Source organism: Neodothiora populina, assembly GCF_041146345.1.
Source record: "Neodothiora populina strain CPC 39397 chromosome Unknown canker_contig_13, whole genome shotgun sequence".
In the NCBI taxonomy this organism is placed as follows: domain Eukaryota; kingdom Fungi; phylum Ascomycota; class Dothideomycetes; order Dothideales; family Dothioraceae; genus Neodothiora; species Neodothiora populina.
In genome coordinates this window covers 709,245-734,828 of record NW_027191402.1, presented here as the reverse complement: position 1 = coordinate 734,828, position 25,584 = coordinate 709,245, and the positions used below count along the sequence as shown (strand labels likewise).

General features: G+C 52.9%; 11 protein-coding genes across 14 annotated transcripts; 5 read left to right on the top strand and 6 right to left on the bottom strand.

The window, feature by feature from the left end:
• Positions 1–382: 382 nt before the first annotated feature.
• AAFC00_001849 (uncharacterized protein) lies at positions 383–1,279 on the top strand (the record flags this gene model as incomplete). Its single annotated transcript, XM_069341099.1, has 1 exon — positions 383–1,279. The coding sequence occupies one exon, from the start codon at positions 383–385 to the stop codon at positions 1,277–1,279; it is 897 nt and encodes a 298-aa protein (XP_069204611.1).
• Positions 1,280–1,370: 91 nt separating this feature from the next.
• AAFC00_001848 (uncharacterized protein) lies at positions 1,371–2,625 on the bottom strand (the record flags this gene model as incomplete). Of its 2 annotated transcripts, XM_069341098.1 has the most annotated exons (4): positions 1,371–2,033; positions 2,094–2,198; positions 2,251–2,480; positions 2,616–2,625. In XM_069341098.1, the coding sequence occupies 4 exons, from the start codon at positions 2,623–2,625 to the stop codon at positions 1,371–1,373; spliced, it is 1,008 nt and encodes a 335-aa protein (XP_069204609.1). The 2 variants fall into 2 exon arrangements, with proteins under 2 accessions (XP_069204609.1, XP_069204610.1); XM_069341097.1 differs by lacking the exon at positions 2,616–2,625 and having other exon boundaries at positions 2,251–2,367.
• Positions 2,626–3,219: 594 nt separating this feature from the next.
• On the top strand, positions 3,220–5,002 carry AAFC00_001847 (uncharacterized protein; the record flags this gene model as incomplete). The annotated part of the gene is made up of 2 exons (XM_069341096.1): positions 3,220–3,582; positions 3,638–5,002. 2 exons carry the CDS (start codon positions 3,220–3,222, stop codon positions 5,000–5,002), a joined length of 1,728 nt encoding a protein of 575 aa, XP_069204608.1.
• A 1,057-nt stretch (positions 5,003–6,059) lies between these two features.
• AAFC00_001846 (uncharacterized protein) lies at positions 6,060–7,810 on the bottom strand (the record flags this gene model as incomplete). Its single annotated transcript, XM_069341095.1, has 2 exons — positions 6,060–7,596; positions 7,725–7,810. 2 exons carry the CDS (start codon positions 7,808–7,810, stop codon positions 6,060–6,062), a joined length of 1,623 nt encoding a protein of 540 aa, XP_069204607.1.
• A 1,427-nt stretch (positions 7,811–9,237) lies between these two features.
• On the top strand, positions 9,238–10,551 carry AAFC00_001845 (uncharacterized protein; the record flags this gene model as incomplete). Its single annotated transcript, XM_069341094.1, has 3 exons — positions 9,238–9,324; positions 9,387–9,487; positions 9,543–10,551. The coding sequence occupies 3 exons, from the start codon at positions 9,238–9,240 to the stop codon at positions 10,549–10,551; spliced, it is 1,197 nt and encodes a 398-aa protein (XP_069204606.1).
• A 120-nt stretch (positions 10,552–10,671) lies between these two features.
• On the bottom strand, positions 10,672–11,664 carry AAFC00_001844 (uncharacterized protein; the record flags this gene model as incomplete). The annotated part of the gene is made up of 2 exons (XM_069341092.1): positions 10,672–11,217; positions 11,275–11,664. 2 exons carry the CDS (start codon positions 11,662–11,664, stop codon positions 10,672–10,674), a joined length of 936 nt encoding a protein of 311 aa, XP_069204605.1.
• A 1,752-nt stretch (positions 11,665–13,416) lies between these two features.
• AAFC00_001843 (uncharacterized protein) lies at positions 13,417–14,786 on the bottom strand (the record flags this gene model as incomplete). Its single annotated transcript, XM_069341091.1, has 2 exons — positions 13,417–13,872; positions 13,938–14,786. The coding sequence occupies 2 exons, from the start codon at positions 14,784–14,786 to the stop codon at positions 13,417–13,419; spliced, it is 1,305 nt and encodes a 434-aa protein (XP_069204604.1).
• An 870-nt stretch (positions 14,787–15,656) lies between these two features.
• AAFC00_001842 (uncharacterized protein) lies at positions 15,657–16,333 on the top strand (the record flags this gene model as incomplete). Of its 2 annotated transcripts, none has more annotated exons than XM_069341090.1 (2): positions 15,657–15,814; positions 15,901–16,333. In XM_069341090.1, the coding sequence occupies 2 exons, from the start codon at positions 15,657–15,659 to the stop codon at positions 16,331–16,333; spliced, it is 591 nt and encodes a 196-aa protein (XP_069204603.1). The 2 variants fall into 2 exon arrangements, with proteins under 2 accessions (XP_069204603.1, XP_069204602.1); XM_069341089.1 differs by having other exon boundaries at positions 15,729–15,814.
• Positions 16,334–17,080: 747 nt separating this feature from the next.
• AAFC00_001841 (uncharacterized protein) lies at positions 17,081–19,584 on the bottom strand (the record flags this gene model as incomplete). Of its 2 annotated transcripts, XM_069341088.1 has the most annotated exons (4): positions 17,081–17,633; positions 17,688–17,785; positions 17,858–18,553; positions 18,613–19,584. In XM_069341088.1, 4 exons carry the CDS (start codon positions 19,582–19,584, stop codon positions 17,081–17,083), a joined length of 2,319 nt encoding a protein of 772 aa, XP_069204600.1. The 2 variants fall into 2 exon arrangements, with proteins under 2 accessions (XP_069204600.1, XP_069204601.1); XM_069341087.1 differs by having other exon boundaries at positions 17,688–18,553.
• Positions 19,585–20,769: 1,185 nt separating this feature from the next.
• AAFC00_001840 (uncharacterized protein) lies at positions 20,770–22,164 on the top strand (the record flags this gene model as incomplete). The annotated part of the gene is made up of 3 exons (XM_069341086.1): positions 20,770–21,017; positions 21,158–21,471; positions 21,542–22,164. 3 exons carry the CDS (start codon positions 20,770–20,772, stop codon positions 22,162–22,164), a joined length of 1,185 nt encoding a protein of 394 aa, XP_069204599.1.
• Positions 22,165–22,196: 32 nt separating this feature from the next.
• Positions 22,197–24,701, bottom strand: AAFC00_001839 (uncharacterized protein; the record flags this gene model as incomplete). Its single annotated transcript, XM_069341085.1, has 1 exon — positions 22,197–24,701. One exon carries the CDS (start codon positions 24,699–24,701, stop codon positions 22,197–22,199), a length of 2,505 nt encoding a protein of 834 aa, XP_069204598.1.
• Positions 24,702–25,584: the final 883 nt, after the last annotated feature.

Here is a 25,584-nt window from a genome sequence, read left to right as displayed (position 1 = left end):
TCTGTGTACTGTGCAAGGTGTCCCCAATCATGGATCCGCCCCTGAAAGTCGGATAGGTAAGGTAATCGAGGGCACGCGAGGAACAACAGACAGCTGTTTCCCCTCCGTTGTTGATCTATTTCCTGTTACTGCCGTAGCGCATTTGCATTACGTCATGTACACAGCACTGTACCCCACCTTGCGGGCTTAATAATTTCTATCGCCGAGAGACTTTCAATTGATCCATAGCCGCAACAGAAAGACAGAACTCACCGTAGGATTTGATCAGTCACTATCTCTCTTCACTGCTCTAGCTGTCATCCAGTGGGCCTGCGAAAGACGTTAGGACCAAATTGATCGACCTCGGCCCCTCCATCAGATGTGACCACCCGAATCAAAACCAATGAACTACCTCATAACCGGCGCCGGCAGGGGCATAGGCCGCGGGCTCACGCGCTCCCTGCTCTCCAGCGGGCACCGAGTCTTCCTCGTAGACAACAACGCCGACGAACTGAAACACACGCTAGCACTGGCTCCGCAATGGACTCGAGGAGAAACTGCGACACAAACCTCTTCGACAACACCCAGGACTTTCAAAGGCTCAATTGTGGATTTAGCAGACCGTGCAGCGATCAAGAAGATGGTCTCCGAGGTCCACGAGTTCTTCGATGGGAAACTGGACGTGCTGGTAAACAATGCGTTCCCTACGCCGCATACATGGGCCGACGACAAACGCATGGAAGACGGGGTTGACGCCGACAACGAAGAAGATGAGAGTAGCATTATGGCGCAGTGGGACCGCAAGATCGCCGTGGGATTGACTGCGCCTTTCCTGTTATCGAGGCTGTGCGTGCCTATGCTCGTCAAAGCGGGTGATTCGTCGTCGACGCAAGGAAATACGAAGGGGAGAGGGCCGGGCTGCATTGTCAATATCTCGTCGACGAGGTGGAAGCAGGCCGAGGATGATCACGAGGGATACAGTGCTGCGAAGGCGGGCTTGCAAGGGTTGACTCAGAGCTTGAGCGTCAGTTTGGGACATAGGTATGGGATTAGAGTCAATGCGATTAGCCCCGGCTGGGTGCATGTGGGTGAGCAGAACATGGAAGCAGACAAGAAGAAGACAAAGTGGGAGGATGAGTTGGCCGAGGGCGATCATAAATGGCATCCTGCTGGTAGGGTGGGAGGCTTCGAGGACATTGCGAGGACCGTTGTCTTCCTGGCCGAGAGTGGCTTTGTCACGGGGCAAGACGTGGTTGTTGACGGTGGCGTTGGCAGGAAAATGGTCTACCCCGAAGAGTGAAAGGCATGCAGATAGATGTCTTAGCAGCGGGTATTCGTGATTCGCCAAGACCCAAGGACTATAAACCATGCGGCGAAATCGACAGCTCAGTCTAACTAGATCTCGGCCAGGTCCTGACAGACACACTTCCATCCTCGTTTCCAAAGTAGCAAGCCACCGGCTTCTGGCCGCCCTGGCCACCCTCTGCCTGGATCTCGGTACCAGTCTTGCCGAAGAAGAGACCGACTTCGAGGACACCGGTGATGCTCTTGATCTTGTGTGCGAGCGTGGCAACATCCCATACACCGTCCTTGCCGCTTCCGTCCTTTCCGTTCACTATGTCTTCTTCGGACAATAGGGTCTTGAACGGCGCGTCGATGATGTAGAAACCCTGGTCTGTCTGCACGGGACCGGTCTTGGCCAGAGTGTGTTCGCGGAGGACGGGGTTGATGGAGCCGAGGAGCTTTAGTTGGCGCATGACAGTAGCGTGAGAGATGGGGGCGACCTCGATGGGGATGTATTTCCACGAGTTGAGCAGACGGGCCTGGTTCTTCCTGTAGTCTGCAATGCAGACAAACTTCTTCGCTCTCGTCGCGACCAGCTTCTCTTGAAACAGACATGCACCGCCTCCCTTGATGCAGTTGAGCTCGTCGTCGACCTCGTCGGCTCCGTCGAAGGCGACGTCCAGCATGACGTTCTCGGGCAGACTGTCGAAGGCCATTGGCATGAGACCGGCTTGCTCAATGACTTTTCTGCTCTGGAAACCAGTGGGGACCTGCGGGCTGGATGTCAGTCAATCTGATCATCTAGAGTGTGAGAGCGAGGGCGGACTGACGAAGAAGATGTAGCGATCGTTGGGGGGAGGGTTCTTCTCCATCTGTTCCTTGATCGCTTCCACACCGTAGATGATGGTGCTGCCGGAACCGATGCCGACGAATTGCTAGTCCAGGTCAGCGGATGGCACGGGACTTCAGCAAGACCTCTGTATGTACTTGAGTCTGGCTGTTGAAGTGCTCGGCAATGGCACGGTAAGCAGCCTTTTTCTTAGCACCCTCGACCATGTCCACTGACGGGGCCCCCGTCGGAGCAGCAGTGGGTGTGGCGGACATGTTGCGGATAGAAGCGTATGCGAATGATTTCCGAGACAGAGAAGAAACCAGAGGTGTTTTTAGATGTCTTGCGACAGGAGCCGTGTGAGATCTCGAGAAAAGACGTCGGCAAGCTGCGATGGTATACGGTGTAAGTTTATGGATTTAGCCGAGAGAGGGTGTACTGCGCGCTGAGCTGAGCTGAGCTGAGCTGAGCTGAGCTGAGCAGAACAGAGCCAGAGCATTGGGCGACGACGACGATGACTTACTGTACAGCATCCAATAGACAGGGAGCTGGGGAACGACCAGGAATATAGACGAGGAAAGGGACAGTTCTAGTATTTTTGGACTACAGTACCTGTAACGACTCAGCTGCAAGGCAAATAACGTGCAAGTACCCAAAGGTCAACACGCCGTTCAACATCTATTCAACTATGCACTTCCGTCACTGTCTGCAAAAGCTTCAGGTTCGTTCGGAGGACTCAGGTCCGAGAGGTCCGAAGGTGGCTGTTATAAACATTATAGATGGGAATCGTGGTGCTATTCCCGACATATATGCAAAAATCATCTAATCGATTGCGGGCAGCCGACACGAGGGGTCCATCTGCCCCGCCGCGGCGACTGATTGACTGATTGACTGATTGACTGATTGATTGATTGATTGATTGATTGATGATTGATATAGCCGGAGAGCTCCCCCGGACTATCTGCGTCGATGTCATATCTAGTGCTATGGCACCTACGAGCGTTGATACAGGGAAACACCAAGGTACTTTTGCTGTCCCAAACATAAGGTATCTCCAACCGTGAAACAACCTTACTCTCAACATCCATCACCTACCAAACCTCCGTGTCTCAACCCTCGCGTCTGCAATGGCAACAACAGCAGCAGCAGACGCAACTCCGCCACCTCTGCACGATGTCCCAAATGCAAAACAGAAAAAGTACGACCGTCAACTCCGCCTCTGGGCTGCAAGTGGCCAGCAAGCATTAGAAGAGGCACATATCCTACTCATCAACTCCGGAGCTGGTGTAACTGGCATAGAAACACTCAAGAATCTGATCTTACCGGGTGTTGGTAAGTACACGATACTGGACTCCGCAGTCGTGTCTGAAGAAGACCTCGGAGTCAACTTTTTTCTGGATGAGAGTACACTCGGTGGATTTCGAGCGGAACACACTTGCAGGCTGCTGCAAGAACTAAACCCTGATGTCGAAGGTCATTTTGTTACAGAGGTAAATCGAAGCAAGAGCCTGGCTTATTGCGTTTGGTGATCCTAACAATCAATAGCCCGTCGAATCATTCATCCAGAAAGAGCAAGCACTGCAGCCTTACACGTTAATCATCGTCACTGCCCCGATCTCGTCTGACGTGCTTGCCTCCATTTCTACGTACTCACAAAAGAACCACGTTCCCGTATTTTATACCCATTGCGTCGGATTTTATTCCCGATTCTCGCTCTCTCTGCCTCCAGCGTTCCCTATAGTCGACACACATCCGGACCCCACCGCCACAACCGACCTACGCCTGTTGAAGCCATGGCCGGCCATCCAAGAGTTTGCCCGAGAGAAGACGGCGAACCTGTCGACGCTGTCCGAACACGATCTGGGCCACGTCCCGTATCTACTCCTATTGCTTCACTACGTCGAAGAATGGAAGAAGTCGCACGATGGTGTCCCACCGACCAGCTACAAGGACAAGACCGACTTCCGCGACATGATCAAGGCCGCCGCTCCCTCGCCGGACGAGGAGAACTACGCAGAGGCCGCAGCCGCAGTGCTCAAATCGCTCAACCCTCCACAGCCTTCCTCATCATTACTCGAGACCCTCAATGCCTCGGAATCGCAAAGCATTACATCAGGCAGCCCTTCATTCTGGATCATCGCAAACGCCGTATACAAATTCTATGAATCCCACAACGAGCTGCCCCTACCCGGTGCAGTCCCCGACATGAAGGCCCAAAGCGCCGACTACATCCGACTACAAAACATCTACAAGACGCGAGCCCGGCAAGACGCGCAGGAAGTGCTCGCGACAGTGCGCGCGCTCGAGAAGCAACTAGGCCGTCCAGCCGGCCAAGCCATCGACGAGAAAGAAGTCGAGGCATTCTGCAAGGGCGCCGCACACGTCAAGCTCGTACGAGGACGACCACTCTTCTTACCGTCTGGCGACAACCACACCAAAAGATACAACTGGAGCAGCGAAGCCACGAGTTCCGCCGCCATGGCATTGATGATGGCGTCCGACAGTGGTATTCTGCTATCCATCGCCTTCCTCGCCTGGGACTTGTTCGTCGCCACCCACGAGTCCCTCACACCCGGGACAGCGCTCAAGATCCCAGGCGCCAAAACAGAAGACATCGAGTCCGACGAGGAGAAACTCCGCGGTATAGCGCAAAGTCTCCTCGACGACCTGATCAAGGCATCCGGCACCTTCATCGAAGACCATGAATACACGAAGCTGAAAGAGACGCTCGGCAACATCACCACCGAGCTCGTCCGTGCAGGCGGCAGTGAGCTTCATAACATCGCGTCTTTGACCGGTGGCATGGTCGCTCAGGAAGTTATTAAAGTCATCACCAAGCAGTATGTGCCTGTTGATAATACTTGTGTGTTTGATGGCGTGTTTAGCAAGGCTGCTGTTTTGCGGTTGTAAAGTTGCCCTACGCGGCTGAAGTAGAGGGGAATAGCCTTTCGGTTAGCTTGCTGAACACGGACGGTACTACTACGCTATGAGTAGATGGAATGAAGTTGCATGGGTCATTATATAACGAACGCAAAAGAAGAAGATTGGTCCACAGCCCAGTACTCGAAACTTTTATAAAAAAAAATGCCTATACGTTAGTATCTAGTATGCTACCTAGCACACGAGACACATCGCAGCCCTTTCCACGAAACGTAGCTTTCAAGAAATCGTCTCCGTTGTTCAGCTATCTTCCTCAGCTACTGTACCTTATACGAACCAGCTCACTAGTGTCAGCCAGCCACAGCATGCGACTCTAATCGCCAAAGGAGAACAGAGACGTCGCGTCTCGTCATCTAAAGGTCAGCACTATACATCTCGACCAACGACCTTAGACAAACACGAGGTAGAATTGGTCTGGTCCGGTAATCCCCTTCCCCTCGCGAACCCTTCTGCCTGCATGGACCGAGGCAGGCGGTATATTGCTCGCCCCCTCTTTCTCCGGCGTCTTCTTCTTCGCTTTGTCGTGGACTGGATTCTCGAGACTTATGGTGTGGACTCCTGTCGACGAGTCCCTATCCTCTAGGGCCTTGTCGACTTGTTCCTCGTCTCCGTGACCCTGCTGAGCCGAGAAGAAGTTGCTCATCGATCCGGACTGTTGGAATGAAACTTGCTTTTCCTTTATGATACAGAACATGCAGGGATCTGTATTGTACTTTGTTTTGACAATAGACTCCCTTCTACAGGCACTGCCATCTCACGCGGGCCAAGAGGTAGATTGTGAGTAGCTAGCTTCTTGCTTGGGCGAGTGCTGGACTGTTCTTTTGGCGGTTCATGCTAGGGTTTTGCTGTGCCGGCCCCGAGGAGCTGGGCTTACTGTCGAGGATTCTGTCGTGCGGATTCGTAGACTTGCGTCCGTGTAGATACGGGGCGTGGCGTGACTAGTCTCTTGATAGCCCGGACTGTTGGCAAGAATGCAGATGTTCCCGTGTTAGGGAGTCTCTTTCCGTCTGCAGTAGGATACAAGGGCTCAGTCAAGGATGGGACTTCTCTCCTCCCAGTAAAACCAGTCGCCATCGCCTTCGAATCTTTTGCGTTTCATATAGACTACATCTTCGCCCGTGTCCTCGTCAAAGTAGGCTTCAAAAGACCTGACCATCTCCGGAATGTCAGATGCGCTCGTGATGCTTGTCTTCCTCTTCTGGTCGACCACTGGCGACAAAGGCGGAAAAATCAACGCGGCGGTCGCGGCGTTTTCTTCCACTGCCATTATGATGCGCGCTGCTCGTGCCGAGACTCGAGCGTCCCAGGCGCCCTCGCGGTGCTTGAAGCTGGACAAGAGATCCAGGGCGCGATGGCGGACCGTCGGGTCTCGGCATTTGGTCACCGTGTAGTACAGCGCTGGGATCACGCCGACGTCGAGCGTGAAAGATGTCGGTCTGGCTTGGAAATATGGTGCCAGTTTCGTAGCCAGGTTGATAATGGTGTCGAACTCGGACACGTGGTCGTCGAAGTCGGTTTCCCGGCCGTCGGACAGTGCCGTGGCGAGCATGATCTTGGCGGATATGTGTTGTAGTTTGAGAAGAGTCGTCGCACGAATGGCGTTCTCCTTTAGTTCTGGATCTTTTATGTTTGGGATGTCTTGGGTGGTGACGTGGTCGAGCGCGACCCGCCACCGCTCGCCAGCTGCGTCTAGTTCGCGTAATTGAAGCTGCAGGTAGGTGTTGTTGTGCAACGGAATGCCTCCTAATTTCTGGATGGCCTGCCGCAGACACACAACCTCCGTGGTCCACCGGTCTTGTCTGTTTCGCAGAACAACTAAGCTGTCTGGCGCAATTGCCCCTGGACTCGCGTTGAGTCGTTGTCTCACAATCCACCGAGAGAACCAGTCTGGAAAGGGGCGACTGGTCATGGAGAGACTCGTCGCGATGTCTAAACGCCGAAAGGCATTGACGAGACAGCTCTCTGCACCTTCCGTCGTGGGTCCAGAAGCGAAACTGGGTCGATGATTGTCTATCTTTCCCAAAATGGCAGCACCGCCTTGAAGATGGAGGATGGCCTCTTCTGGTTCGTTGCGAGCAAAACTCAGGCAGGCTAGCAACATGACAGCGAGCAACAGCATGACAGGGTTCTCTTCATCCGCTTTAGCCAGAATGCTATGGAGGCGGGTCATGGCCTTGTTCTGTTGTTTGATGGCGAAGACATCACCGCCACCTCCTTCGTTGCTGGCAGAGGCAAATGCCAAAGCAGCATGCAGGATCATGGGCTCGGCGACTGCAGCCTTGAGGATATAAGGGCTCCACCACGGCCCATCAAACATGCCACAGAAGCCCCCGACAATGAAGCCCTGGAAGACATGAAATTGTTGTCGTTCCTGGTATGTCGCATCTGGTAGAATAGGGGATGGACTTCTGGATATCGACAGACTGGATGATGTCGATGCACTAGACGTCGACGTACTCCTGCTCTGAACCACGCGAAACACATCGTAGCCTGGGCATTCTTTCCCCGAGGCTAGACACCTCGCACAAGCAGGCTTCTGCTCATCGCACTTCAAGTGACGCGCTCTGGTGGAAGCGTCAGTCTCTCAATGCTGACCAGAGTGTATAGCCAAATGGGGTAACAAGTCCGACGCGACAGATCCACCTGATTATGATGGAAATGCCAGCAGGACACAGAACAGTGCGTGACCTACTTGCAGAAAGCGCATCCGGTTCTCACTTTGGAACCACATCTACGCTTCGAATTGGCATTACTGTTGACTGCAAATGTGATTTCCATGCTAATTGTTGAGGCACGAGTCCGTGAATGTGCTGTTCAGAGTGAGCGAAGCCTTTACAATAAGAGCAATTATGGGTAAGATACGGTGCCATGTGGCAGTGCTAAACAATTGCGATGCTACATGTTCCACGTGTAAATACCTCGCTCGCGACTCGGTGGTTATACCGGCGAAGGATTCCAAGTGACGGTGGTGGTTGATTCTGGGACGGCAGCCACTAGTCCTGTTTGGGATAATTGTACGAGCACACTTTTGGAGGTGCGCTGCTGACAGGCTGTGGCTGAGCGCTTTCACAGTTGCTCTAACAGTGTGTACTTTGATGTTCTTGTATGCCTAGTGCGAGCATATCAAGGAATAACTGGCCATACTGCATACAATGAGTACCTGGACTGAGATCGTACTTTTTGGCATCTTGGATGCCTAGCAGAGACATTCGCAGGACGCCTGAGGGTTTCTAAGTGTGGGCTGGCTGATGGGGTTGCTCTCCGGAGCAGCAGTCCGAGTGAGTTCAGTGACTTTGTTCGTCCACCGCTACCATCATGTTCATGGTGCTATATCATACCTGTACAGGTAACGAAGAATACAATTTTCCATGTCCTTGACATACAAGAGAAGATCACGAGATCATATCATCAATGGTCAAGGTACTGAGTACGAATTTTTCATGAACAGGGACAGGGGTCGACTTGAATAAACGCCTGTGACCTGTAACAGGTCCCCGTCCGCATCATTCCACACGTGCGTGCGGACAGGCATGGTCGCCGACCACAATCATGCCTGCTAGTTATCATCGGGCACCTCGCCCTCATACGAATGTCAATCACAGTGCTTCGATTGGACCACATTACGCGTTATCTGAGTGGACCAGCGCTGGTCCTCACACAGGAGGTATAGAACCTGTCGTGGCCGGGTATCGCTGGCGGAAGTCGTAAAACACCTTGATGAACAGCCGCGTGGGCAGAAGGCCGTCTCCAACCAATCAGAGACGGCTGGGCCAGTCCGGGCCCTGGTCCGCTTGCGTGATCGGCAATTTTTTCTTTATCTTATCGCGAGTGATCCATAGAGAAAACCGGGGGGGGGGTGTGTTTGGCGGCGTTTATTGTCTTCCTTCACATGCGATAGACGACGGTTCTTTTGGTATAGATCTAACGATATCTTTCTGTAAATGCCGCCCCGTAATGTCCACGCAGCCACCAGCGTCCTCGTGCGCGCTAGGGTCAATCATCATGATGCACACCGGACTTTCTCATCGATAGCATCTGCGCGCACATCGCTATCATGGGTTGCGGGGACATGTGCTGGTCGCCGTGGGGGGTTTGGTGCTGCTGCAGTGCACCTCCCCGAGGTCCCCGTCAGGAGCATGTATAGCCAGGCCAGGACAGTCTCTCGTCTTGTAGCTCCTGGAGTATACGCAAAGAACAATAGCATCATGGGTAGACGATTCGCCTCCGAGATTTCCGCACAAAGGACAAAGTACGCCGCTGTGGTGGTGGGTGGCGGTCCAGCCGGTATCACAGTATGTTCACTTTCCCATGTTACCAGAGTTGGATCAATGGAAGATGTCTGATCGTGAAGTAGGTCGTTGGAAACCTGCTAGAAAGAGACGTGAAGCCATTGCTATGGGTAGACGATCAATTCAAAGCGGGTCGAGTAAATCGAGCATATAGAGAAGTGCCTAGGTATGTCGCGGTAGAGCATGTAGTGGAAGTTCTATGCTGACGATTCTGTCCACAGCAACACCAAAGTCAAGCTCTTCGTAGACTTTGCCGAGGCCACAGCGCCCTTCCGCAAAGTGCTAGAGGAAACCCCTTCGCCACACGCCATAGACTATATCCGCAAGCTGCCTCAAGACAAAGGCTGTGAGCTAGGCTATGCAGCAGACATGTGTCTGATGCTGACAGACGGTCTACGATCGACACCCGGGGTAGAGAGCAGACAGGGACGAGTATCATCCGCCACTCTCGACTCGACCACCAACACCTGGACAGTCGACTTGCAGGGCTCATCATCACAACAGCCCAAAGCGCAAACGGACAGACTAATCCTCTGCACGGGCTCGTCCCCGAACTCGCAAACTCTCCCCGTCACAATCCCCAACCTCGAGTCCTTCGAACTAGACCACGCCCTGAGCCCGACCATCCTGGCAAAAGAACTCCCCTCCACAACCTCTCAAACAGTCGCCGTGATAGGCGCCTCGCACAGCGCCATCCTCGTGCTGATCAACCTCTTCAACCTGACCGCCACGACGCACCCTCACCTGCGCATCAAATGGTTCACGCGCCATCCCTTGCGCTACGCCGAGTACATGGACGGCTGGATCCTGCGCGACAACACGGGTCTCAAAGGCGCGGCAGCGGCGTGGGCGAAGGCGAACCTCGAGCCTGACGTCTTCGCCTCGTCGCCTGTGAGTCGCGTCGTCGAGAAGATCGAGTACAAGAAGGAAAATGAGGTCGAGACGTACGAGAGGCATTTGCCGCAGTGTCAGAGGTATATCCAGGCGATTGGATACATCCGGGATCCGTCGCCGGAGCTGAAGACTAGTGAGGGAAAGGCCATTGAGCAGAGCTATAATCATGAGACTGGAGGATTTGCTGATGTACAAGGAGACAAAGTGCCGGGGCTTTATGGTGCTGGCATCGCTTGGCCTGAGCGCGTGACGGATCCGTATGGTAATGTCGAGTATGCTGTTGGCTTCTTCAAGTTTATGAAGTACATCAAGCGTGTTGTCGGGGAGTGGAATTAGAGTCCAGAAAGGATGCATCTGAGCCTTTGCAGCGTTTAATGATAGATCAATACATTATGTTCTACATCAGGTCTATCTTCTCAGACCATGATTCGTAAGCGTGTATGCTACAGTGATGCCTCAGAAGAGCTTCTTGCTCTTCTTGTCTTGCTTCGCAGCATACTCATCAGCCTTGTGCTGGAATATGCTACCATCGAAGATCCTGCGGATATCCTCTTTCCGCACGATGCCGTCCTCGGGCCAGAGAAGCAGATACACGGCCAGCCACTCGAGCAGAGTCGCGCTCCACCCGAAGAAATCAAAAGCCATCCTCTGCCCTTTCCACATTCTCGCGAGGTCTTGAAAGTCCAAGCCGCCCTTGTGGCCTCGGTCGTACTTGGCGAAGATGTCCTCGAATTGCTGGGGTCGGAATCTGCCCTCGGAGTCATATGTCATCGAGTCGGAGCCGTGCTTGTCCTTGTGCACGTTTGGAATGTGGATTCGGAAGAGGGGGTCCGGGATCCAGCTGGGTACGGTCGGGTAGCTGAGATTCACGTTGATGACAAAGGTGGCGAAGAGGCAGAGAGGAATCGCCCAGCCCCAGGCTCGGAAGCCGTTGTATGTGTCTTGTGGCCAGATGATGCCGTCGTGGTCCTTGTCCCAGTATGCACAGTGTTGTTGCACCACCTAGATGTATGTAAGAAGGTCTGTGTGTCCGGTATCAGAAGGAGACCATGGGCTCACTGTCTCATGTTCGTGCTTCTCGGCCCAGTTGCCCTCAGTGGTGCCGTCAGGAGCCTCATTCGAGGCGGCAATGTTGGATCGAGCGGTGCCAGCATCAATCAGCCTGTCGTTAGATCTGGGAAAGTATGGACGTCGCTCAGCCGTCACGGGTACTTCACGGAGGCAGATACTATAGGGTTTGTGAAGTGGGTAGTGGCTGATGTCCTTTCCTAGACCAAGTTGGTTCTTTTCTTCCTCGCTGTAGAGGTTGCCCTTTTTGTCAGGCAGCGTGGATTTGATGGTGTCGACGGCCAGGATGCTTTCTTCTTTCACGTTCTGCACCAAGTTGCCGACACGTCCATCGATATTGAGACGGCCATTCCGCTCGTCGACATGTATGGTAGACGGCATGTTTGTGTGAGCTGAATGTATGATGTACGGGATGATGTGCAAGAACGATGGAAAGAGTGGTCGGAATGATGGAATGGACAGAGAGAACTTAATGACGGTACGGCAGGTCAATTGAATAGAGCAGAGGAATACCACCTGATCTAGCGCACCTACTGTAGGCAAGGTACCTGACCCCAGGGAAGTTTCCGACCACAGGACAATGACGTTTTGTCAGCGTCAAAAATACGTCTGGCATGTGATTGCAACTTCCCGCGGAGGGGGGATTGTCTTCATAATTCACAGGATGAAATGAGTGATGCATTAAGGTCAGGTAACCTCCACGAAACGTCTGATCGTGTTCTGACCACCGATTGCGACACAATGAACATATAGAAATCCTGCCATAGGAGCCAGAGGAGAGCTCCATGCATGCGGTTCCCCAGGAGGAATTATAGACGCAGCGAATGACAATGCTGCAATTGGTGATGTCTGTTCGACGCGACTCTGACGTAGTTGTGCGGTGTTCCTGAAGATCCACTTGGCTGGCAGGACACGAAGGACACTGACATGTGAAAGCAGAGATGAGATGACTCGTGCGGCCAAGAGCATGCCGACAGCATTACTCAGGGATCGTAGTAGCGGTGATGACAGAATAGTTGGCCCGGCTTGGCGCAAGACTCCGCCGATGTTGCATATTGGCGACAGGCCGCAAAGGTTGTTATACCTCAATCCCTCTTAACAGTCTGCAATCCTGCCACTGTCCCAGCACCACATTGACTATTCAAAAATCCATTCAAGAAAGACAAGGAAGACCACAGAGGAGCAACTACAATACAGAGAGCCATCTACTCATTCAATCCATGCTCCCGCAATCAACCGACACCCCCCCACCTACTTGTACTCTCGAGCCACCACACACACCCTCCCCCAAGATACGATCAATCCTAGGGCCATACCCGAGAAACCCTTCCCAAATACTCTACTCGAAGAACAGTAATAATCAACAGTGCGCGCAACCACCAGCGTCGGCACCTATAATCCTCCTAGTCCGGGACTACCCATCAACCTCCTCGACCTCCACATCCCGAACCACAAATCCAAGATGGTCGCCCACCTGCACCCACGCTCGCGCTCCACAATGTCCCTCTTCACAACCTGCCTGACGATATCCTTTCTCGTGGTCGGCGCGCCCCACATCCTGCCGTGTCCGGTAGACAGTCGACAGTTCGCCGAAGACGGCAGCTCGCTACCGCAGCAGAACAAGAGGCGGCGGCGGAGGAGAGTCGCTGTCGACGAAGAGGGGGCCAGCGTTGAGACGACGACAACGACGTTGGGGGGAAGTGAAGATGAGGCGCAGCAGTTGGTCTTGGGTAGTAAGCCTGCCCGGGAGTGTCCTGTTCCGAAGCCGACAGGGTTGCTCGCGCAGGTTATGGGGTTTTCCTCGTCGTCGGGAGAAGGAGAGGGGAAGTCGACTGTCATTGTAAAGAGCTTGAGAGAAAAGGAGAGGGAACGGGAGAGGAGTCGTCATGGAGAGGTCGAGTAGAAGGGACATCACAGGCTCTTCTTTCCTTCATCTCGACAATTCCCTGCACTTGCTTCAGCAGCGGTCAAGGGATGTTTCACACTACGACGACAGACCTGTCTCGAACAGAAACGAGGCTCGGGCAACATAACAATTTTTATACCCCATGTACAGATACCCCCTCCCTTATTTCTCTTTGTACATAAAGAAACCCACCAAACACACGAACACGACAAGATTCTCAAAAAGCCTCACCCACATCCGCTCCCACTCAGCCCGTGCACTCCACCGGGAGAAACATAACTACAGCTCGACGATCCCGTACTCGTCGAGTGCTCAGCGACAGTGAGCGTGACATTATCATACTCGATATTATAGCACGGATGCACCGTCGAGCAACCCACGCTGGCCGTCTTCTGCTTATTGTTCAGGTATCCGGTAAAGTTGACAAAAGCGACATTGCTGATTCCCATCAGGCTGGTTCCGGAGTATGTGCCGTTCTTCAGCGCGCCGTTGTTCTGCGTGATCGAGGGACCCGCGTCGGCGCCGTGGACCAGGAAGTTGGAGAACAGGATGTTGCGCACGCTGCCCCAGCCGCCGCCGCGAGGCACGTAGGCGCTCTCGTATGAGTCTGGTTGCGGCACGAGTTCTCCCACCCAGGTTTTTATGTATGCGCTGTTGTGCATGTCTTCGTTGTAGCGGATGATCTGTGTTGCGGCCGCTCCGTCAGCTATGCCATACAGTGAAAGATGTTATCGGGCTTTTTTCTCACCTTGACGTCGTCAATGACGATGTTCTCGACAGTGTTGTCCTCGAGATACTGGCCCAGACTCCCGATCGCCATGCCATTGCCGCCTCTGCATGTGGCGTTTTGCACAAAAACGTTATACGACCTCGATTTGATCGCAATACAATCATCACCTCCCTGATAAACAAAGTTGGTCAATCGGATGTTGTGCGCGTCCATGGTGTCGAAGCCATCGGTGTTTTGCACCCAGTTCGATCCATACGGCGCCCGCGTGGCCGTAGCATTGCAATGCAGCTCGTCGAACCACATGTCCGTGCCGTTCATGATATTAACACTCCACAATGGAGGATCCTTGACGAAGAACTTCTTGACCGTCACGTCCGACACGTTCCAGAACACGAACGGCATGGGCCGGCCAGGCTGCGTGTCGCCTGCTTCGGCGGTATACCACACGTCGCCATTACCGTGGATCCCGCCCGTGCCGTACCCGTCGATCTGGATATGGCCGCCTGTGAGCACGAAGCTGGCGCCGTGGTTCTGGAACGCGATAGGGTAGTGGTTCGCGCGCCAGTACTCGAGGTCAGGCGAGAAGGTCCAGATCCCCCGCCATTGGATGCGGACGTCGTCGACGACGGGGTTGAGCTTGCGGTCGATCCAGTAGTTCTCGGTTTCGGGAAAGATGATATCGCCGCCTTTCCCGCATGTGTCGAATGCGGTCAGGATGTTCGTCACGTCGCTTTGGTTGCCTCCGTTTGCGTTGACGGTACAGACTTTTCGTCCTGCTGAGGAGCTGTAGTGCACGCCATCGCTGGCATAGGCGAGTGCTGGCAGCAGGGACAGGATTGTCCGAAGTGGTGACTTTAGTGGAAGCATACTGGAGGTCGAGTTGAGCGACCAGAAACATGGACCTACCTCGCTTCATACCTTTTATATATATGAACATAAAAACATACACATATCACCATCAAGATTCACAAGCGATGCAAGGTACAATACAGTACACTACTGCAATGCACACCCACAAAGAGAAAAGCACGCCCTCATAATCAGACCCAAGCTGCACCTGTGATTGGAGGCAAAACAGCCACCTTGCCTTCCGTTGGAGAAAAGGAAAGCGACAAAGAGAAAACGATCTGCAGCGCAGCAAAGAGTTCTTTCGGTCCTCCTGCTGTTGCTGCTACGCGAAGCCTTCTCGGTATTACTCGTGCCGAATACCATAGGAATGTATCGTAGGTTGACTTGAGGGACTTGAGGTGATGCGGAGAAAGCTACGAGTTCATGGTACGGAATGGTTCACTTGGTACTTGTGCCTGGATATGAGGTAGGGAAATGCGGGGAACAGTCAGTCAATTTACTGGCTGATCAACCCCTCGGCTCAATAGCAATGCAAATGGTCTTAGCATTGTGGAGTCGAATTGGATTGTGATTACAGTACAGCGAAGGCAGTCGACCGTCTAGCATGCTGGGCACTGTCCGTTGTCAGTCGTTCATAGCAGCGAACGCGACGTTATATTCCCTGATGCAATCTCGGCTCAGTGACAAGCATCCACCCTGATAACCAAATCAGGCATATCTTATCTCAAGATCATCTCTGCTCTCCGACAGGATCGCCGTTGGCAATGACGTAGCACGACACAGCAGACACCAAATCGTGCAGCTCGTTTTCTTCGCCTTACCTCTACTTACATGTAAAAGATCTTGTATCACTCTCCAATCGCACATCTTGACCAATTGATAGATACGATGACAGCTTCGACATCATTACTGCGGCAGAGACGCCGCGCGACAGCGACCCTGCTGTGCGCTACTCGCTCGATGACAATATCAAGATCCTCGACGGCAGCAGCGGCATCGTACAGCACCACGGCGCCCAAGAAAGAAAAGAACCGCATATACAACCCGTGAGTGATTCTCCCCACTCATTCCTTCCCCCCTGACTCGACAACACCAACGATCGGACCCAACTAACAAGAAACCCACCCCCTAGCGTGCGAACAGAAGACGAATTCAACACCCTCAACCTCCTCTCCGCCTCGTCGCGCGTACCCCTAATAACCCTCTGGACGGCCTCCTGGTGTTCCTCCTGCGCCCAAATCTCCCCTTTAGTCCAAGACCTGATAAAATCCGGCACAGGCGAATCACCGACCACCTCGGTCTCGTTCGCCGAGATCCAGATCGATGCTCCGACGATAGGACCTCTGGCGATGCGCTACATGATCACCTCTGTGCCGACGCTTATGGCGTTTGATAGGCAGGAGGCGCAGCTTGAGACGAGGGTCCAGAAGCTGGATGATTTGAGGAGTCGCAGGTGTTTGATTGAGTGGATCGAGAGGGAGGCGAAGAGACGGGGCGAGGGGGGTGCTGGGGGCGGGTCTGGCGCGAGTTTGTTTAGTGCGTTGTTTGGGGGTGGAAGATCTTAAGCGTTGCGTGGTTGGTATCAGGCGCAACAATGGCAAATCTGTTGGAAATTACTGTATAGATATAACGAAAAGGCCGAGGGGAAGCATCGATACCACGCGACGTGTCAATACCGACGCCGGAAATGTACTGCTCGACAGAAGAACAATATAAACCAACAATGGAAGATCAGCGAGAAAAACGAGACTCTCCCGTGGTCCATTATCTTCCTCCAATATACATCACGCCATGTCTACTGCTGCTGCTCTTCTATCCAAACATAGGCACCGAGAACAAACCATTGATGACAAGCATACATGCAAGTCGCAAAGAAGGACGTCGCAAATGGTAACATGCCTGCAGTCGAGACAGAACGCGAAAAAGAAGTGCACATGTAGAGTTGGATGAGAGTGTGTCATGGGTACCATTTCGTTTTCGGTCATTATGTCTTTTCTTTTGAGATAAAACGGGAGGGTATCTTTCTCACCCTGGTGCATGCATCCGTCTCTTGGTTCATCATATATTTTACCTCCCGAGCAGCGACTGTTAGCTGTGAGAAAAAGTCAAGGAAAAGCAAAAGCGCTGTGGTATATCAAAACGCGCAAAAAAGTACGAAAAGCAAAGGAGGAAAAAAAAGAATAAGGTAAACTCCGACATGTGTCCCAACAGGCCGACAAGCCCCTTTCTTTTCACCGGTTTCGCAGCAGAGTTGTTAAATGTGGTAAATCGTGCCTTCCTGTCTTCATAGTCATCGCTTGACCCACCCAGCACTAGTAGTACAGTGCATGTACCGCAGGAACAGTATTGGGCGCTACGTAGACGTTCTGGTACGGATGGCTGGGCATAGTGAAGTCTGCGTTGGCATAAATGGGGTTCATGATTCCACTTGGCATACGAGACCTCTGTGGCGGAGCTGCAGGCGCAGGTACAGCGACAGCCGCGGGCGCAGGAGCAGTGGCCACTACCGCAACCGCCTGCTGAGGGGCAAGACCTACGCCACCCAAGCTGTTGTTGGCACTATACCGCTGGTACTGCTGTTGCTGGACAGGTGCCGCCGACTGAAGCACTGTCTGCTGGCTGTTCAACGCCTCGATGGGGGTCAGCGGTTGTTGCTGGGCTTGCTGGTGTTGTAACTGCTGCTGTTGTGGGGTATCGTCCTGCCATCCCCATTTTTCTTTCAACTCCTTGAACACAAATGCGATGCGCCAGCCGGTTTCCCGGTTGATTCTGCGAAATATCTCAATGACTTCCTCTTGCTCGCGGCGCTCTGTCAAGCATTCTGCGGCATGGGCCAATGAACGAATTGCGACGCTTGCGACTCCCCTGCAATGAGGTTAGTATACGTGACACGTATCAAGAATATAAATCATGACTGACCGATCTTTGACATGGGCCACAATACCACAGATCATTTGGCAATGGCGATGTTGCAGCTCGTTCATCTCTGCGACTTCAGGCCCGAGGTACGGGTGTATCTGTGCGAGCAGCATCACGACAGTGTGGTAGAAAAGGCGAGCCACAATCGTCGATCTCTTGATCAACCATACCTCCGGGAAGCAAGACTTCGACGTGGTTTGATATGGATATAGGTATGCCATAGGATGCATAGTGCGTGGTATGTTCTCATTCCATGCATCAGCCCATGCTTTCAGCTTCTGCCACTCCTGGAACCTGTTGGATCGACGGTACTCCTCATCACGGGGATTGACCTCGCGTGAACGCGGTATCGTTGCGCGAAAATTAGCGACCTTGGCGACGATGAAGAGCATACGGTGAGTCCAGATTTCTTCACGGCCGTTATGAACTTCGCGAGTGAAGTCCATGTCGATACCCCAGTCATCCGGGTCCCAAGCAACCTGCCAGTTGAAGTGAAGACAGCTGAGAACTTCCAGACCGACGTTGAGCCAGAAACAAGCGGCGCCGATGCCCTGAGCTCTTGCATTCCATCCGCACTCCTTGATGAGTGCTCTGGCCCCTGCAATGTGGTTCATGCGCTGCAGAGCGCGCTCACTCATAATCTCATAGACGTTGAGGATGACCGCAGTGGTGGCGCAGATGACGGTATCGCGGTTCGGATTTTGCAAGTTCTTAAGCAGATGTCTGGTCGCAGTATCGTAGTAATGCAACGCTTTCTCTTCGCTGTAAGCAGGGTTTACTAAAGTCAAATGTCGGGCGCCACAAGCCAAAAAGGCATTGAGTAGCATAGGTTCCTGTAACGAATGGAATGGCAAGAGGCGAGAGAACTAGGATAGTCAGCAACCGAGGCAAGTCTCGCATTATATCAAATGGGCTCTCCACGAACATGTTTCATCGGATCCATGCTGTCCATCCACAGACCAACTTCCTCCACAAAAACCTGCATGAACAATGTTTCTTCTTGTGTGGTGAGGAACTCTTTCTTTCCATCATTGAGGTCCATCTCTTGTTCTTGTTGGCTGTAGGTGGATACCGAACTGCGCCCAATGTTGTGTGCTGAGAATGGAGAGTCATTATTGGATTGCGCACTTCCATGATAAGGATCGTGAGACGAGGAGGGCGGGTCGTACTTTATTTGCTGCTGTTGCGTGTGGTCCTCATGTGCGTTGGGATATGTCTCGGGCATTATACCTTGGATGGAAGGGAGGGGTTGGTACTGCATGGAAGGCGCAGATGATGCAGTCGCAGTGGCATAGTCGTAGGCATTATGTGACGGCTCGGGGTACTGTGACATGTGCTGTTGCTGTTGCTGGTGTTGCTGCTGCTGCTGCTGCTGTTGTTGATGCACCTGTTGTTGCTGATGAATCTGCTGTTGCGCTTGAGGATGTAAGTTGTGATTGTTCATGACTTGTTGTTGTTGCTGTTGCTGCTGCTGTTGTAACTGATGATGATGCTGTTGTTGTTGCTGCTGCTGCTGCTGCTGCTGCTGCAGTGAGATCAACGAAGCTGCAGTGGCCGCTTGATGTTGCTGTAGATCCTTTCCACCATATCTCTCTGCTCCACCCATATATTCCGATGCAATCTCCCGTGATTCATCCTCGAATCTGACATCCCATTCGTGCGGAAGACAAGTGACGAGGTGGGGGGGAGCCTTGCAGACGATATCGATGAAGTTCAAGCGCAAACCCCGCTTGCACGTGCGATTTGATTTGCGACAGTTTTGGCAATTGGGCATGCCCTCATCGCATTTCAGATGGCGCTCTCTGCAGGTCAAGCATCCTGTACGGACGCGCTTCGGCTTGTTGGCCGGAGCAGGCTGTTCTGAGCCATTGCTGCCATCAGCCTGAGGTACAGTCATCAGACCGACCTCGTCGCTTCTACCTGCTCGCGGTGATGTGGTCTGAGGACCTGTGATGGAAGCTTATCACGTAGTGCGTTGCAATGCTTTCCGTTGTGCAAGAAGTATCTGCGCGTAGTTGTCGAAGCAAGCTTTTGATATCCAGTTTCCACCGGATCGCAACCTTGATCTCTGTGCGTTTCTCTATCGCTGCTGTTACGCGACCAGGCAGAAAACGTCACCAAAACTTTGTCTTCGCTTCACGAGATCGCTCGCGCTGGCTGAACAGGCAAGACTTCGCGCTTTGTCTGAATTGCACGAGCACTAAATCGTGGAAAGGATGCTGGTAAAGATGAGATATGGCAGTCTCTTCAATGCCGTCCAGAAAAGACCAGTGTTTCGGAGATGGTTGCTGCTAAATGCAGAAGTGGATCGCGATGTGGTTCCACCGCTTGATGGTAAAAGTATAGACGTCAGCTACTGTATAGTGCTGGGATCAGAATCCATGCACTCGTATTAGTCGAAATTCTGCGATATTCACATGCGCATGGGATAGATCAGGTAATCGCGCCCAAGGCGATAATCAAGTAAACAACGCGCTATCGGTCAAGATAGCTCTACAAAAAAGGTACTCTCTCTGATCCAAAAGGTGACGGCAATGGAGAGGGAGACTCGGCGATAATTATCCTGGGGAAAACAGAATGAGAAGGTTGAAGAGAGAGGGAGGACGTGATGAAGCATTTGTGGCGAGGCGAGGCGAGGCCCTCTTCGATTGCAGCTGCCATTCCCGGCTATTATCTACCCTTGGCCAGAACCCCTCAGGTCGTCGTCCACCTAACGCAGCCTGTCTAGCTGTCTACAGTAGTTGAGACATATCCGATATGCCGGGAATTGCACAATTCGATGATATTGGAGAACGTGATACGAATAATCCTCGCGGTTCTCCATGCATATCCTGTCTTTGGATTATGCGTTGTCCAACATCAGCGCGTGAATCCAGCAGCGATGATGCTGATGGATTAATCTCTGTAAATTTCTTGGAGATCTGCCAAACCGGAGAGCAAGGTTAAGCGACGACGCGCTGCATGGATCCATGGATCCACCGAACTGCTTCTCGTTTCGCTCCGACCTACTGATAAATAGACTTAAGCGACCGATTCAATCTTCCGATTTCCGATCTGACAGCCCTTGACATTTACTGTGAACATGACATCCGACCACCAGATACAGTCTTCGACTCTGCCTGCACCTCAGCCTGACTACGTTCTTCGAGGCCACAGTGCTCAGATCCATAGTGTATGCTTTTTGCGCCACAATACTCGCCTATTGACAGGTGATGCCCAGGGTTGGCTGGTGCTCTGGAGCCTGGCGTCGAAACGACCAGTCGCCGTCTGGAGAGCTCACGAAGGAGCTATCCTGGGCCTAGGATCATGGAACGACGATAAGATCATCACGTGAGTCGCCTGCGCCGGGTTGGGTCATGGAGCGAACTCTTTTTCACATGGCTCGAAGACAAGTCACAGTCGCGAATGGGTGGCATGATCGGCGTGTCATGTTCAAAAGTGACCACTGAGGCTGATATGCATCATGTAAGTCATGGCAGGGATACCAAATTGCTCGTGTGGCAACTTCGTGAGTCTGATGAGCCAATGTTCTCTACTATTCTACCAATCGAAGACGACATCACTAGACGAGCCGAGCCGTGGCTGCTGCAATCCCTGGAAGTGAACACACTCAACTTTTGTTCCTTTGCGCAGTGTCCGGCAAATGCTCTGGAAAAGAATGATGACGACGCCTCTTCCATATTCCTTGCTGTTCCAGGCCGACGAGAGGGTGAGGTCGAAATCTATTCTCTGCCAAGCCAAGAGAGGCTATTCACGATAGGAGCGCCAAAAGGCATCAAAACAGGTATCTGCAGAAATTACTGATAAGGAGACTTCCCGAAACGTACGTTGAGCTCAGGGCTGACCCCATATAGGAATGGTTATGGCATTAAAAATCACCTATTTAGTTGATGATCTGACGGTAATCGCGGGCTTCGAGAGCGGCCACACATGTCTGTGGCACAAGCCCTCCCTCGAAGCCGGCTGGAAGACCGCATATATTGGCAGAGTACACGAGCAGCCAGTCTTGTCTCTGGATATGGCTGAGACGCATTCTGCCTACTTTACATCTGCAGCAGATGCGCTTGTTGCACGACATCCGTTGACCATAGCCGACACACCCGTAACTGATGAATTGACCAAGCAAGTTCAGACCAAGCATTCTGGCCAGCAAGCCCTCAGGGTTCGTTCCGATGAGAAGGTTTTTGCAACGGCTGGGTGGGACGGACGCATACGTGTCTACTCGGTCAAGACGATGCGAGAACTGGCCGTCTTGAAGTGGCACAAACAAGGTTGCTACGCGCTTGCATTTGCAGATCTTTCACACCCTGTGGGGACAGTACTCCCCGATTCCCATGATGCTGACGACTCAGCTGGTAAGGCTTCTCTCGAGCCTTATCTCACTGTCGAGCAGAAGCGTAACATCAAAGCGCAGACGACACATTGGCTAGCAGCAGGCGCCAAAGACGGAAAGGTTTCGCTTTGGGACATTTACTGAAATGTTCGTCTTATTATTGGCTAAGCCCGCTTCTATCCCAAATTGAACTCGGACGCGCCGCCCATCTCCCTCATCTTGACACGCATCTTTTTCCTGGCTTCCCGCTCCGTGGTCATCTCTGGGAGATCGTCCTTGCTGAAGCCTCCCGCTCCTCCTGCGATTCTGGCCTTGGCCTTGCGCTCACCCTTGTTCTTGTCTGCCTCGTTCTTGCCAGGACGCTGTCCGGGGACCTTGATACTGCCAGGCTTGTCTCTCAGTGCGAATGCCTTGGCCAAATGACCAAGATGTAAGGTCTTAATGTTGAAAATCTCGCGCTCGGCAGCGACGTGAGTGGCGTATGCTCTTATGTGGCTCTGGTAGGCACGGCGTGCTTGCTCGAGATGCTTGGGGTTCTCTATCGCCCATCGCTCAACATCAAGTTGCCAGTCTGTCGCCTTGTCCTCCCAATCGCGTCTACTCAACACTTTGCCAGTCGACGGCATGAAGCCCTTCTTTAGAAGCTCGTCGGCCTCGTGCCTTGTCAAGCCGCGACCGCCATCGCTGCGGCCTTCTTTGAGGATCTCGACGTATCCTTCCTCGTTGCCGGGTTGCAGAAAGATAAGAGATCTGCCTTCGCGTCCTGCACGCGCAGTACGTCCAATGCGATGGAGATGGTCATCCTTGCTGAATGCGGGATCATACTCGATGACGAAGTCGACGTTTGGGAGATCCAGACCACGCGAAGCAACGTCGGTACACACCAGTACAGCTGCACCCTTGCAGTTGGAGAATTGTTTCAGCGTGTTAGTTCTGACGGCTTGTGGGAGAGAGCCGTGAAGACGGAAGACGGTGACGGGGTTGTCCTTGCCGGAAATACTGGAGGAAGCAGCCTCGGTGCATGTGTCTTCGATGGTGCCACCCTGCTTGATGCTTCTACTCTTGCTGGGGACTGGGTTCATCTTGTCTCGCAGTGCCTTTTCTTTCTTCTCCTCGTCGGCCTCTTCCTCGATCTTCTTTTCTTCGGCTTTCTCTTCGGGGGTCTGGTCCTCCTTACGAGCGAGAGCCTCGAAGTGAAAATCGACCGAGTCTGCACAAGAAATGAACACAATAGTCTTCATGACGGACCCTTTCCTTGCAAATGCCCGCTTCAGTATACCAACCAACGTGACCAGACGAAGTTTGGCGGGCACAACGGCGTAAGACTGCTTCAGCTGTGCGGGTGCAGAGAAGGCGGCCTCGGCTTGCTCTCCGTTTTCATCCTGCTCTGACGGCTCCGCAGAAATAGATACCGCATCCTTGAGGGTGATGCTGCCGAGTCGGTTGACGTCGTTCTTGATGGTGGCCGAACAGAGCACTGCAGTTCTCCTTTCTGGCAGCCCAGGGATCTCGGTCGTCTGGACTTTGCGCATGCGCAGATTCAAGATGGACACGATTTTCTGGATGTCCTGCTCGAATCCAAGTTCCATGAGGCGATCTCCCTCGTCAAGTACCAGCCAGCGCACGTTGCTCACGTCCATTGCTTCCGTGTGTTCCAAGTGATCTGCTAGACGACCGGGTGTAGCGACCAGAATGTTCAAGCCTTTCCTCAAACGTGCCTTTTCCGACTTTTTCTTCTCTCCTCCTATCACTGTGCCCGTGACCAACCAATGCGCGCAGCCCAACAGGCCTTCCAGAACGGTCGAGATCTGCTTGCTGAGTTCGCGGGTGGGAGCAAGGATGATGGCGAAGAGACCGGCGTCTCTGCTGAGGCCGGACCCGTTGATCTTCTTGGACGTGTCGGAGATGTTGATGAGTCTCTGGACAATAGGCAGGAGATATGCAAGAGTTTTACCAGAACCCGTCTGGGCCTGTATGAAAGCGTCGGAATCTTCTTTGACCAGCTGCTCGACCGCCTTCTTCTGAATCGAGGTCGGAGCCTTGATTTGCATCTTGTTGAGCAGATGCTGGCCTACGCTCGGCGAGAGCCCCAGCGATGTGAAGTTCTGCAGTTCCGGACTGAGCGGCGCATTGGATGGCTCGACCGGTGCCTCGTCTGCAGCTTCCTCTGGCTCTTCGGGAGCCACATAGGTCGACTCGGGGTTATAGGTGAACAGCGACGAGATGACCTGTTTCGGACCCACTCTCACTTGTTCTCCGCCGAGATGATGAGGCATGGGACCATTCCTCATTCCGTTTCTGGGCGTATTCGAGGGGCGAAAATGAGGATCATCGACTCTCTGTCGCTTGACCGGGCGAGCAGCATACTGTCCCGCTGCGTCTCCGTAATCGAAAGCGCGCGGTTTTGCCGTCGCTGCTGCTGCTGTGGCATCGTGATCGCCGGCTGCTTTCCTGACACCCAGAGGAGCGTAGTTTGCGTTTTTCGTCGCCTGCGTATTGTCGGCTTTGCTTCCGTCTGTTGTTGCTGCTTTGTTGCTCGTGGCCTCTCGTCCGCGGCCGTATTGCATGGCTTTCCTCGCCGTTAGTCTATCCTTCCATCTGCCGCCCTTTAAAGTCGGGCGGGCGGACTGCCATGGCTCGTCCGGCACGGCGAAATTCAGGAGCATGCCATCGTCGGCCATTTCTCTTTTCTCTGCTCTTGTTTCCTGTCGCGATTGATCCCCTGCGACACTACACTCTTTTTGCCTCTCTTGATCCTGGATGATAATCTAGTCGGTTGAGAATATATTCTTCTTCTATATGTTGAGGCAGATGACAGAAACAAAAATTAGTAGATTACGAAGAAGATGTCAATGGAAATAAATAAATGAAATTTCCCTTTTCCTCTGGAGAATACTTTTTTGTAGAAGAAAGACCTGGGGAAATGCGGGTCCCGGAGTTTGCTCGAGCTTCTTTTTGTTCCTCCGAAGCCTCGACTATTGTGCACAGACATGTGGTTCATAGCCAGATGTTCACGGATGTGACCCTGTCCACACTTGTTGATGATGCTCAGTCTGGGTTGGCATACTTCTATGACAGTGTATGCTATGATCGAGGCCCAGCAATCGGGGCGAGCAATGATCACCTGGTTACTATACCTTCTGTTTCTACGGATACCGTGTGCTCGACCAGTCGATGTACCTCAGTCATGGAGCAACGCTTCGTACTCTGTCTGTAGGAGATGCTTCACGCTTTTCTCTCCCAGACTAAGTGTAGGAAAGCACTACAGCGAGATCGGCAGTTTTGAAAGTATCGTGGATAGAGATCAAAGCTGCACGGCCCCACGGCCAAAGGTGCTGCATGCGGCGTACATGAATTACAAGTAGCGACGACGGTCTGGTGTGTGACTGTCTGCTTCTATTTTGTGAGGTCGACAAGCTTTCTACTCAGAGTTCATAACACCCGTAGATCAGGCCATGCATGCAATCGCACGTGCTGTGCGACATTTGTGCATGGCCTTCCGTGTGTTTCTATGAGATCTAGGTTCAATCACCGGCCCTTTGTCATTCTGGGTCCTATCTCTCG